This window comes from Egretta garzetta, unplaced genomic scaffold (assembly GCF_000687185.1).
Source record: "Egretta garzetta isolate BGI_Z169 unplaced genomic scaffold, ASM68718v1 scaffold367, whole genome shotgun sequence".
Lineage (NCBI taxonomy): Eukaryota > Metazoa > Chordata > Aves > Pelecaniformes > Ardeidae > Egretta > Egretta garzetta.
Window position 1 is genome coordinate 186,735 of NW_009260192.1, and position 14,631 is coordinate 201,365.

The 14,631-nt window shown below is 37.9% G+C and overlaps 1 protein-coding gene across 1 annotated transcript in view; it reads right to left on the bottom strand.

The window, feature by feature from the left end:
* LOC104129292 (ABI family member 3 binding protein) overlaps nucleotides 1-13,869 on the bottom strand; it is a 157,668-nt gene extending 143,799 nt beyond the window's left edge. The window contains exon 1 of the mRNA XM_035897581.1: nucleotides 13,791-13,869. Within this exon, the coding sequence (XP_035753474.1) occupies nucleotides 13,791-13,869 (79 nt within the window). The remainder of the gene's footprint in view (nucleotides 1-13,790) is intronic.
* Nucleotides 13,870-14,631: the final 762 nt, after the last annotated feature.

The following is a 14,631-nucleotide window of genomic DNA, read 5'->3' on the forward strand; positions in this document are numbered from 1 at the left end:
GAACCTGACAGATTCTGCATAAAGATATTCAATCAAGGCATGTAGATGACTGTAGGGAACAAGAAAAGTCTCCCAAGTTTTCCAGGTCTAACCCCCTTTTAGGCCTTCAAAGAGCACCAGGTAACACACCAAAAGAGAAATGTGGTCTTTGGACACAGCCACATATAAGGTAGTCGTATTTTAGAGCTGATCAGCTGAACAAAATCATGGACTTCCTTTAACAACAACTCCTCAATAGGGAAAGCTCAACAAGATACTAAGAACTTAAGCAGGTGAGGAATTCAGATACTGTTGGTCTGGCTCTGCCCACAAATTATAAATAGGTTGAAGTGATCAGTATTAAAGACTGTGGACCTTAATGGACAAGTTTCTTAAAAACATGTTCATGAGCAGGCAGTGCTTAGCATTACCACTGCTATCACCTACTCAACAGCAGGCAGTGTTTAGCATCACCACTCCCTTAATCCACTTCTGTTCTACAAATATCAATGCATTTTTGAAGAATCAAAAATCAAAGGCATAATGAAAAACAGTATCTGGAACTACAACTGCATTTGCGTCCTAGAGAAGGGTGAAGATACTGTACTTTACAATCCATGATGTTATTCATTACTGAATGCACTGATAATCTGCTACATGGATTGATAGATACCCAGATCTCAGTGAGGTTCTCACATTGTAGCTGCCATTCTGAAGTCTGCTCCTTACATGTGATCACTATGTATTACATCAGAATATATCATTTTGGTTTTTTCAGCACATACCTTTTGGATTGATTTCCTGTCTGACTATTTGTCTGGGAATCTTTTGAAATACTTCAGAAAAACAGGAGTCAGATTTAAAGAAGAGTATGAAATAACTGATCATAAGAAAGTATCATTTCTACTGTTAGAATAAGGCAGCTTTGAACTAATGTTAAAAAAAACCAAGCAGTATTAAATTGATATTTGCATGTTTTTCTATATCCATGGAACAAAATAAGTAGCAATATAGTAAAATCCTCCTTCTGTGATAAGTATTATCTTACTTGCCATACTCCAAGCAGTTGAAAGAGCAAGTCTTTAGCTCAGTATTCTGTACATTGGCTTAGATGATTTTGTAGCTAATTGTGTTTTACCTCCTTCTCCAATTCAGCACACAGTTGTTTTTTAAGGACAAAACTGCTTTAAAGATAGTAGTATTTAGACTGCTAGCAGGGTTTGCAAGCTATACTAACAGTAAATTTGAAACCAGCATGTACTTCCAACTCTTAAGTTGTAAACTAATCTATGAGTCTCAGAATCACCAAGTATATTTCAAGATTGTTGCCTTCTCTATTGTAATTCTGAAGAGTTGGCACCCAGTCTTTTTATGCATTAGTCCTCACTTCTAAAAAGATCTCTTATCACTAATAAGCCAGTGCATAGAGCACTATAAAAGTAGACCAACTTGATAAAATCCAGGAAAAGAAAGCGAAGTCAGTGACTAGAGGTACAGAGTGTGTTACCCAGGAAAAAAGCCTGAATAAAGTAGGACTCATCCAGCTTAGAGGAAAATTACATAGATAGACAGGAAGACAGTATCCAAATATATAAAACAAACAAACAAGCAAAGCCCTGAGGGAAAGCAGTATGAATAAGTTCTGCTCCGTATCTGTGAAGAGCAGAAGCGGCATAACCTGTAGCAAGGAAGGTAGCCTGAAAACGGATAAAGGCAATGAAGGTCTGAAACAAACTGCCTCAGGAATAACCACAAGGGGGTCAAAACAATTTCAGGAAGTCCATTTCAGCCCTGTGTTTCTTCGTAGAAATGAATATTTTTCCACTCGAAGGCTACCAGTTTTTCTCCTGCACCTCTAAGTATGTACCGTAAAGCCTCAAGAAGGGCTGCCCTCCTCAATACTACACTTGAATTCCAATATCCTACTTCCTATCTCTAGCATATTGAAAATCCAATAAAGCATGATGTCTTCAGTATATAGATAAGCGTAAGAAAACTGCCAGGGAGAGGCAAGATTAATTGGTCACGTGAGAACAGAAAAATATCTCAGTGCAGTTGCTTGAGTAAGGGCAAGAAAGAGCATCCAGGGAACTGCAAGCTGTTCAGTCTAACCTTGGTCGCCAGGAACAGATGGTCACACCTATGCACATGACAAAGAAGGTGATTTGGAACAGCCAGCACAAATTTACCAAGGCCATACTGTGTCTGGCCAACCCTGCTGCCTTCTGTAATGCTATTACTGGCTTTGCATATAAGGGGAAAGTGGTGAACATTATTTACTTCAACTTTGACACAATCTCTGCAGGTTATCTTCCAGCCAAACTGGAGAAACACAGACTGGATGGGTAGATTACAAGGTAGATGGAAAACTGGGCTCAAAGTACAGCAGTCAGTGGTTAAAAGTCAAAAATTCCCATAGATAGTCTTTCTGGTTCTTGAGCAATATCCACAGTAATACCTAAACTCATTTCAGTGAGGGAGAATATTTTGTGATTTGTGTACACTTGGGAAAAAACTTGGGTTGGACAAATAAAGAAGATGAGTTGTGTTTAATAATCTGCTTTAACCCATTCAGAAATAGGTACCCATCAAGCTACTTTCCTAAATCGTCTTTACAGAATACTAGTGTAATCAGTAGGACAGACACTGTGGCACTCCTGATGTATCAGTGAGTTTGAATGGTTCGTTCCTCTGTCAAGATTTAATATTTAAGTAAACACACCCATGGCCTCTTGTGAGAATGGCAGTCCAGTCTGTTGTTTAGTTCACAGGTTCTCAAAAGATCAAATGAAAGGTATCTAAAAATAAGATATCCTTGAACATAAACAAGTATTTAATCAGAAGGTAATGTAATACTCTATTCCTACAACAAACATCTAGAAACAGAAAAGTACAATCTGCCCATCACATTGAGATTGCATATGTAGGGACCATGCCTGTGACAGCACAAGACATTTAACAATTCTTAAATGTATGCAAGCTTATAAGAATGTACTCAGTACCTTACCACTGTCCAATGGGATTTAATTTCTGTTTATAAATCCCCCATTGTGCTGCATACAGTTGAAACTGTCCTCTTTAAAATAATATGCATCAGAAGATGAAAATCAAATGGGATCATCCCTTCTCTGAAGTCACAATGGCTTTCCACTTCCAACATTGCAATCATCATATGATCACACAAAGTATCTGAGTTCTCTGTTCAAAATCTTCTGACATCCAAGACGTGAAGGACTTCAAATAGTGCAAGGATTAATAGCTTTGGATGTGCACTTGGCAATGGTGCTTGCAGTATCCTGTGTTTTAACTTTGGAATAAGTTCCCCGCTTTTCAGAGGCAAACAGCTGATAAAGCAATTAAATATCTGAAGCATACATAAGAATTCCTAGGTGTTGCTATATATCACATGCTAAACTCAGAAAGAATAAACAAAATTCATCAGTTAACAAAACCAGTAATCAAGTATGAAATGCTGTTATGCTTTGAGAATTGCAATTTGGTCTTGTCAATATATTCAAGTCTTATCAGCAAAGTTTTTAAGCAGTTACTCCCTTTCAGTTTAGAAAGCTATAGACACAAACCAAGAAAAAAAATTGCTCAGTGTTTCCAACACAGCAGTCAAAATAAAGTGGTTTCACTTATGTTGTTGGTCTCCAAACTGAACATTCTCACACATGTCTATGACACTAGCTGGATACAGCTGAGTCCTCTAAGGGTTGATTCCAACTGCATATAGTTTTCCCAGCTGGAAAATCTCTCTCATCTTGCACCATTAGAAGAGTTGGGTCTCAAGACTGATGACCTGGCTTCTTATAAAAAAAAAAAAAAAGTAACAGATTAAGAAAAATCACAAGTGACCCTTTCTTCTATGTTGTTACACATTCTGAGTTTGCAGAGATGAAAGGAAAGCTTCTACAGTTCCAGCAAATGTCTGAAGAAAGAAGCAACAGACTTCCAGTAAGTCTTTAGTTAAACAGTGTCAAAATATAAACTGCTAATAAGATAAATACTTCATGATTTTAGGAAGTAATATTGAATTCCAAAATTTGGCAGAAATTCTTTTTTTCAGCCCTGTGAACACCTTGTGAGGCACAGGCATTGTTAACTCATCTTAAGAAAACTACAATACAAAGTAAATTCTTCTAAATGAATGGATAAGGCGGAAAATGGAAAACGTATTTATAATAAGTATACAACATGTAAAATAAAAGCTATGTACATGATTAAGGGAGTACTAAGATAAGTCACAAACACTTATTTTTGCTAGTATTTCATCTGTTCTCCCACCTATTTCTCTTCCTACCCAGGATATGGCAGACAATATAGAGTGTATATTCTCTGACTGTATTTCCAAATTCTGTATCAATTACATCACCTGCTCCATTTTCATTTCATCTGCAGAGATGAAAGAAAGCAACAGGAAATAATCTCTCTTTCTGATGCATCTTTCTATGTCCATGTGCTGGTTTTGGCTGGGGTAGAGTTAGTTTTCTTCACAATAGCTGGTATAGGGCTATGTTTTGGGATTTGTGTAGGAAACAGTGTTGATAACACAGGGATGTCTTCATTATTGCTGAGCAGGGCTTACACAGAGTCAAGGTCTTTTCTGGCCCTCACCCCACCCCACCAGTGAGCAGGTTGGAGGAGCACAAGAAGCTGGAGGGACACAGTCAGGACAGCTGACCCCAACTGACCCAAGGGATATCCCACACCACAGGACATCATGCTCAGCATATAAAGCTGGGAAAAGAAGAAGGAAGGGGAGGACATTCAGAGTGATGGCATTTGTCTTTCCAAGTCACCGTCCCATGTGATGGGAGCCCTGCTGTCCCACGGATGGCTGAATGCCTGCCTGCTGATAGGAAGAAGTGAATTAATTACTTGTTTTGCTTTGCTTGCAAGCACGGATTTTGCTTTACTTACTAAACTGTCTTTATCTCAACCCATGAGTTTTCTCACTTTAACTCTTCTGATTCTCTCCCCCATCCCACTGGCGGTGAGGGGGGTTGGGGGAAGCAAGTGAGTGGCTGCGTGGCACTTAGATGCTGGCTGGGGTTAAACTATGGCAGTCCATATTTATGGTTGGGTTGTTTTGTTTTTTTTTTTAATTCTCCATCTACTGTTTTACTGAAAGAAGAAGAAAAATGCCAATAAACAAAACACTGCCAGCTACAGAAAAGGAAGGCTCATGCTAATTTTGGGGCAGGATCGGGGCATGCACACCTAGGCACAGACCCATCAGCTAGGCAATCTGTGTATGACTGACTTTGCACTTTTACTTGTACTTCAGTCAGGCATGTATTCAATTGTTCGTGGAGAATTTATGGTATGCAGAAAGTTATGTCTCTCTCATCACTGATCCTGTAACCCACTGTGCAGTAGATTACATTAATTCCCAAGGAATGTTCTCTGACTTAAGAGTATATTAAGTACATAAATATTGCTTCACAGCTTCACAGAGTTTTAAAATGAGCTGGTCTTTCCTGTGCCAGTTTTGTTTGACAACTAACAAAAGTTTTAACACTACAAAAGCAAATTAATGGGGAGAGGAAGGGGAAATCTAGAAGATCCAGGTCATGGAGAAAAAATTATTCACAATGCCTGAGATTTCTACACCGAAATAGGGCATAAATAAAGGTATCCAATTCCTTTTTGTGCGGTGGAGCATCTGTAATTTTTCTTCAACCTTAATACTATGAACAACCTTGCATTCCCTTCAAATAAATATACTAATGGCATATGATGTCCATTGCTAACTTCTGTAAGTACTTCCAAGTGGAAAGGGAATACAATAAACATCTGTTACATTACTGAGAAACTTTGCTTTCTAAGAATTCATTACTGCACTTTAACAACATACTAATGCTTTTATCAACTGCTATTTGACCATGTTACTAAAACTGGGAGAGTACAGGGGGACTGATAAAGGCCTGGAATATTAAAACAAATAATTTTTGATGCAAAGCATTTATCAAAAAGGAGCTAGATCCCACAATGATTTTGTTTGTGTGAACATGTGCATGCCTCTGTGTGCTAGAGAGTCTGTGTGAAATCACTCTCATGACTTGCTTACTTGCATGCAATTTTAGTCTAAGTATAAATCTTCTATTGGAGCAAAAAGCCACAAAATCTGTCCAAAATTCAAAACCAGCTCTTTAGCTAAAAAAGTGTGCATAATTAGTGTTTAAATCCTTTAAAAAAAGAAAAATCTTACTTATGATGTTTACGCAGAGACTTGATAAACAAACATAAATGAACTAATACACCATCACCAATTGACTCACTGCAGATTTATCACCTACTAAGGAGCACTGAATAATCAACACAAGCAGGGAGACATTTTTATTAGAATTGCCAGATTTTGCCTTCCTCATAATTACAACAAAAAGCAAGAAGAAATGCTGAAGAGGTGCAGTATTTACATTTGCCATAGCATAGATAAAACCTGGTTCTCATCAGTAAGGCAGCAAATAACAGGCTACCAATGTGGAGCAATTTCAGTTGTGTTCACAACAGTAAACAGCTGTTAATAAGCTTTATGACAAAGGAAGGAGACCTACTGATTTGAGCTGAATGTGCAAACCCCTCACTTTTACCTGAGACAGCCCTTCACCAAACCAAGAGAATTCACGGTTCTCAAACCTGACCGCAGCCATTTCCCTAACCGTGTAACAAGCTATGCTTCAGCATACACCATGCTATAAATAAAAACTATGCCCTGCCATTTAATCTAACCACTTCAATGTTTGTGTGAGCCAGAGATAATGGAACTCTGCCAAAATTTCCAGGTCAGACAATACAGGTTTTTTTCCTATTATTTGTATCCAAAAGGCTCGATTTCTTAACAACTTTCAGACTATTGTGCCCATTTCTTTATTTTCAGCATATGCTTGTACACGTTGTACAGACACACTGAGATTTAGAAAGAAAAGTGGTAAGTGATAAGGTCTGAAGTCTTGCATTTTTCTCGCTGTGCGTTTTTCTTGTTCATGTATAGTCTTGAACTATGGTAACGAGGGAATCAAAACTGCCAGAAAATGTTTTCACTTCAAAGTCAGAAAACAACGTTCTGGGACATTTAAAGTTTACATATTTGTATTTTTGAACCAACCACAATTTAATGTGTTCTAAAATGATTCCAGACGTTTACATCATAGAAAGAAAAATTAAAGTGAATAATGAATATAAAGCAGAAGCAAGCAGCTGACAAAAGGAAAAAAGATTTTTCCCTATGCAAGTTCAAAAATAATGTTAACCCACATACATGGCCTGTCCTCTAAAATTGGCCAGGTTCCCAAAGTATTAATTATGCAAACTCATATCAATGTGGCCATTTATAGATTCATAAACTAATGCCACAACTGCTAGTGATAGGAAAGAATATTACAGTCTCTTGCTGCGTTACTGAATCATGCTTTTCCTGAGCACATATCAAGAAAAAAATACAAAAACTTGGAACTATAAAAAAATGCAGAAATAACCCTACTCAAGAAATTTCCTCACACTTTGAGAATTCATTTTGCCGTTGACTCTCCGGTTTGAATTATAGCAAAGAATTACAATCTCTTATTAAGTACAGACAGTAACACTCTAGTGTTAGCACATTGCACACACACACACAAAAAACCCAAATCACACACAGAGGTTTAGGTACTTCATTGTGTTAGGTTTTATTGAAGTGGATTTATTCACATGGAGCCCTGCTGCCTTGACACATTTCTTCACAGTAAACAGGATTTGCGTAAAAACCATGGCTACAATTAGCCTAAGAAAAAACTGTGGATTCACTTGCCTCATTTATTCTTCTTCTAGAAAACACTCTAAATAATATTAAATCGTTACAGAGTGATGGATCTCAGCAACAGCTCGAAAGTATTTCACAAAACGGAGGTTAGATTTTGTCTACCAAACTGTGAACAAGTGCAGCAAATAAACCCCCCCAGACTGTGAGAAGACTAGCTTTCTTCTAACAAAAAAGGATTCCTTACCTCCCTGCTTTTAGATTAAGTGTCTCCAGTAGCTAGTGCCTCAACTCTTTACCAGCATTTTATTCAGCAACTCTGAAGTGGTGAAGACCCTGGGTTGATATTCTTAACGTGACCATCCCTATGTAACTTCACCTGGATATCTGTATGTTTTGATGACATCACTTTGGTTAAGCAATGAGTGCAAAACCATTTAATTCTGGTGACCATAATTACATTCAGAACTTCATTAATAGTAGAAATGCACTTGGCGGTTCAAAACTTGACCTATTTTTTCTTTACCTTGACATGACACACACTGGTTTGCCCAAGTGGGGAGGCTTAGGGTTGATTTAGCCAGACCGTAATGGCATATGACTAGTATGTTTTGAGGGACAGCTATAAGCGGAAAGTTGGCCCGGGCCTTGCCCACACAAAGGTTTGATTTGTGCTGCTGCCAGTAGTCATTTTCATGAACATTATCCTCATGGCAAAATAAGGCAAATATGTATTTCATAAAGCAAACTTGTATTACATACATGTTGGCCTGTATTGTAGAAAACCCAATTTCTAACTAAGGGCATTTGAATTAAGGCCTGTCAGGCATGCTTGGGTGGCATCTGGCCTGCTTCTGGCTGCCCTCTTCCACTTGGGAGCAAACTACAGACTGGGCTGTTTTGCTAATGACACCTATTTTAGGCCACTGTCTTTCCAGAACACTACTACCTGCCTCTCTTCACACCAAGATTTAATGTGACATTGCTGCATAATCCATGCCAGTGAGTAAGTCTCCAACCATCTCCTGCAAAAGGCAGTCTCCACAGCAACAAATTTACCCTTCTTACCAACAATTTCAAGTCTGCACTTGAATTTCCCCAAGGAAAAGAAATCCATGAGGACCTGTATGAACAGCTCTGACTATGGCACGTCACTGCTAGCCATTTCCCCCCCGGAGCAGACAGAGCTTTCTGTTTGCACATGCAATGTGTAGCATACGCCTGGTAAGTCTAAACACTCTGAAGAAGCCTCAGACCCATTGACCATTCACAGTACCACCAGTCAATAGATATACAGAGTATATTATCCACATACAGTAGGTCTGGCCAAAGAGCAGCAGGAGGATTTAGCCTCAGCTCTCCCCTCAAGTGAGTTATGTAGCTTGTCCTGCTGGAACAGCTAGATACAAAAGATTATATGGAGGAGGACTGAAAAATAATATTCAGAAAAAGATACTTGGGAACATTAAAATGAAAATGAAGAAGTGGAAGGTTATAGAGATTACCCAGAAGTGAGGTCATTTTAGAGGCGTTCATATGCTATGGAATTTAATCCTGGCAGAATCCACCCATATGTATCATCCCACTGTCACATCACTGCCTGTGCCAGTATAAAAATGGAATTCTGGTATTACAGATTATCTTTGAACTTGGAAGCTTGATGCTCAATATCAAGTTTTGATATGGTTTTGTGTGATCCTAGGACACAACTGTCTGCGTGATAAGATAACTTTGATTAAATGAGCTGCTATAATGGCAACATTCTTATGGGTTGTTTTCATTTTCAGCAAAGAATGAGCCAAATTTGCCATGACACATCTACTGACTGAAAACCCGAGCCACTCAATTATACTAGATAAAGGGTCCCTTTGAAATTTCTCATAGGACTTTATTGTCATTTATGTGCCATTAAACATAAGAGAAGTATTTCACACAAATCAAATTATTTTTGCACTTTCTTTCCAGACACTAAATAAAAAGTTCAATAGTTTAGTCCAAATGGGCCCTCCTTCATTAGAATATGTTTTTTAAAGGTTAATGCAGTGTGTATTTTTAAAAATAACTCCCAGAAAGATGTTTTTCAAGCCATGGGGAAAGTAACATATAAACCATATGTCATTTCATTTCATTTGTGGTATTTTGATATGCCAGCTTCATTATATGTTCAAAAAACCCCCCAACTTTCAGGAGACTTTTCATTGTCTTGCAGTTTCTGCCCTGCTATCCGATACATTGAAATAATTCAACATTGTTTTAAATGCTTGACACAACTAAGTGAAAACATATGCCGAGTTTAACCTCTGGTTAGGAAGAAGTGTTACATAACATGGCACAGCCAGCAAATTTAGCTATGAATAAAATTAGCCCATTCCTTTCACAAATATCAGCTGTAAGTTTGGAAGTATACTGTAAATATAGTATTCACGCTCACAGGGATGTCAGTTATAATTACCATAAATACAAATCTTAACTAGTAGTTATCTACAATATTTTCTAGCATTCTTGTATACTTACCAAACAACAATAACAGAAAAACCCTTGGAATAAAACTATTATTTTTCCCCACTTGTCTCCGCAGTCGACAACTGTGGAGACAAGAAAGTTTTGGATCTGGTTCTCCCTACATGAGTCTGTAAATCAGGCTGTTTCACATAGTCCCATAAGAAATGTCAAGTCTGTACTCTTTTTCCCTAAGAAGGCAGCAACCAGGAGGGAGGTGAATTAAGGTTTCCTGAGCCCTTCCTGGAAAGCAGAACAGGACAGGCCTGAATCCTGGAAAGTAGAACAAGGATGGGCCTGAATTCCAATCTACCTGATGGATAATTCAAATAATAGGAAAACCACAGAGGTCAGAAACGGGGGGAAAAAAACAAAACCACAAACCAAAAAACATTCAGACTCTTCTTTTTAAAACTTCATTAAACTGTAAGTTTATAAGAAGGGATCAAACCCAAATTCTTTTCAGCTCTAACAAATTAAAACAGAACATGAAGATACACAAAAGCTATCAGAAACAGAGACTATAGGGAAAAAGTGCATTTCTATGCACATCTGTGTTGTAACTGGAAAGTCAGCTGGCAAAATCAAAAACATGAAATGCTGTTTTACCAAACACTAAGAATTTGTTCCACAACTGTTGCCTTCAACAACATCTGTATCAGGACCAGCTGGAAAGATGCCAGTCAAACATAGTTTACAAGGCAGTACAATCTTGTGGATTATGTCCTGTAACTTGTTTATTCTTGGTTCTGTGGCTTTGCTTTTTCATCCCCCTCTCAGATTCAGGATGCTCTGCTTACCAACTCCTTCTCTAAAGACAAGACTTTTTGTCTGTACTCAATTCCTGTCTAGAGACACAATGCTGCATTCTTCAAGGATGGAACATTTCTGTTATGCAGAACCATAAAAATTAGAGAAAGTATGACAAGTTATAACTGACACCTATGCACTGCAACTGTTCACCTGCACTTAGGGCACTACACTAGGACCAGATACAAGTAGAGGCCTATTTTCTATACAGGCAAAACTATTACAGTAATTATAATACATAGAAGCAGTATAAAGTTTCCACTGGAAATTTTAACTGATATTTCCCTGATTTTGACTCCTTGAGTCATGTTGGCATCGTTTCCAAATTATTCCTCCAAGAATGCCTTAATTAATGAAGTCAAAATAATTAAAGAAAGAAATTGGTAATAACACTTTTGAGAACAGCAATAACATTTTCTTTGTCATTCTAGTCAAACACACACGTGGAGGTGAAAGTATAAAAATATATGGGCAAAGGGAGTCATGTGCGTTCCAGTCTCCTGAATGGCATATGTGCACACAAACTCTCCAATAGCTCTGGAAGTCACTGACATCCAAAGGGTGTACTGGCTCTGTTCCTTTGCAGCTACAGGAGGCAAGATGTTCTTTTCCACCTTGTACCACTGAAAGGAAATCCTAGTCCATGAGACCAGGGATCAGCACATTTCACCTCCTGGAGAGAAGACTTGAACACTAGAATTCCAAAGAGGTAGTAAGAACGGCAAGATTTACACTGATAACGTGTTCATAGGAGTACAAGCACCACCAGAAAGCAAGATTGGCTAGATTGTTCTCCCTTAAGTTGTGACATGGGTTCCACTGTTCTCCATAGAACAGGAGTAACTCTGAAGCCTCAGTTACACAGTTCATGAGTTGAAGAGCACAGGAATTTACTGGAACTTAAGAGGGCTACTCTGCCCTGCTAAGGAAGCTTAACAGAATACCACCACTGCATATCCTCATTTTAAAAATATGAGTATGCTCTTTGCTTATGAAAAAATTCTATACTCCCTATCAAGCCAGAGAACATTGTAGGAAAAGACAATCCTTCAATCATATCCAGGTAACAGCTAGGTACAAATACACTTGTTTTTTCCACACAGTCCAATGTAAATCATAACCTGAGAGGCAGCTGCAAACAAGAGAATTAGATTGATGTTTCAACACTGCAGTGAGAGAATCTTTAAAAAGCTATTTTCTGAAAAGAAATGAAGTTTCCACCTGCAGCATTTGGCGAACAGAACTTCACTTCTGCAACGTTATTTTAGGACAGGAAAAAAAGCATACCAGAGGTAATCTCCCACTGACCGCAGGGAATTGGTAGCTTTGTCTGAATTTCTCAGTTAACATAAATTTACAGCCACTATTCTATGATAGTGAGCAGAAAGTCCAGTGAAACCATTTAAAAAGATAAACACTAGAAAAATTCCTTCCCTCAAAGTAGGCAATACATACAAGGTTCCTCTATGTTCATAATCGTCCCTATGAAAACTGCTATAGTAGTTTAATTATAGATTGTTTGTCTGATAAAACTAAGGTCTTAGTCTTCTTGACTTGAACAACTGCATATCTATCTATTACTCACAGACTACACATTGCACAACTATTAGCAGTATGCAGAAAACTCCACATTAGCTCAAGAAAGCAAGCCATTTCCAAAAGAACATTACCAGGGGAGGGGAAAAAAGAAAGAAAGAAAGAAAAGAAAAAAAAGAAAAACAATTTTATTTTTTTTTAAAGTCTCTTGGGGAGGGATGGGGAATGAAAAATCACCTCTTCTCCCCAAAATACTTTTAGGTTCCACATCTATGAAACAGAATCTCCTAGGAAGCCCTCAAAGTGTCGATTTCTTAATAAGTGTTCTCATAAGTAACTAAATCACAGCTTCCTTTCTAAACGTTACTGGTTGCAGGAGACTGCAGATGTAAAATGCATTACAAACCACACTGTACTCAGGCAAGCACTTCTACAAAGTGAGAGCAATACGTGCAGTACAGAAACAGTTGTGAAAGTGCTGTTTTAGTGCCAGGGTACTACGAAGTGTTTTATGATATAGATACAGAAATATTCTTTTCATTTTATGCTATGACTGTTCTTCCTGCAATAATAAGAGATTAGTAAAATGCCAATGTTACATGGGTCACATTAGCAAGGAAGAGATCCCTGCCAGCTTTGCAAATCTACTGTACTTCCAGACTTCAGGAGAAAGGAATACTTAAACAAATATTCACACAGGTTTAGGGTTTTTTTTTTAATTCTTGTGGAAATGTTAATAAATCCTATTTCTCGCCCTCAAAATGCATGCAACCTGACCTACAAAAGTCAATTCCTATTCCATTATTAAGGATGGATATAACGGGAAAGCATAAAAGTTCTTTCTAGACAGAACTGAATTCTTCCACCAACAGAAGGTGCTCCTAAGTCACATTTTCTTTAAGATCTTAAACCACAAACCTGCACAATGCTGTCTATATCATTATAAAATCATTAAATACAGTTACTTTGCTTCATGGTACTTCTCACTAGAGTCACAAGATCCCATGAAAACATTTGAGCTTGTTTAATTCAAAAGCTTTAAAGTTACTCTCTTGTACCTGGACCTTGCCCTGTTGACTGATCTTCTTTCACCTTTTGCATTATCTTTAATCATTCTTAACTTGTTGAAAGTGAATTTCCGTGGCAAAACACAAGCATTAAAAAGCAAAAAGCCCCACAGCAGAAAAAACAAACAAAACCCCAGAAAGTTGTCATAGCTACTTGCCTCTTGGCAATTTCTGAGCATTTCCCAGGTTTAGTGCAATATATCCACAGAAAAGGAGAAAGACCAATCTTGACATCATGGTCACAAACCCAACCTCGCACTGGGAATGATTCTGACAGGTATCACACAAAAGTACTGCAGCTGCATTTAAGTGAACTGTTCTCTCTGTGACAAGAGGCAGCAACACTTTGACACAAGCTTAGTTTACACAGTGGGAGGAGACAGGATGACATCATTCACTCCCACTGGAAAAGGAGAATTAGCATTAAAAAAATAAAAAGATTATCAGGCTCCCCCTACAATAGTCTTCTGGGGTTCGTTACAAGGTCTTTCCACCTCTGAGGATAAGAGATTACTGTTTGATTACTGAAGTTTCATGCAAATAAAACCAGGAATATTAAAACTTCTATGCACTGAAAACTGATCTGAGAGACATTTTCACTGTTTTATCCAAGATAGCTGGACTTAAAATGCAAAAATACCATTCACTGCACTCAGAAAACTGTTTGCTATATTGAACTCAATATTTTTGCAATCTCAAGATTTTGCTTAAGATTAATTTGGGCTAGATGTGGCTTTCATCCAGGCAAAATAAATACTAGTTTCATTTGACATGACATTATAAACAGATACGATAAATATTTATTCAGCAAAAGATCTGTGTTTGAAAATACTAAATGTCATTTTCTTCACTCGTATCTGACTTTGGCAATTTAAAAATATTTTATATTTTCCCTTTTCATACATGCCCGGTGAGTCAACGGGCACAATGTACACTGAAAGCAAAAAGGCAGTGCATCTCCTTCCAGGGGCTAGATCCACTCACCAGTTACAGAACTGT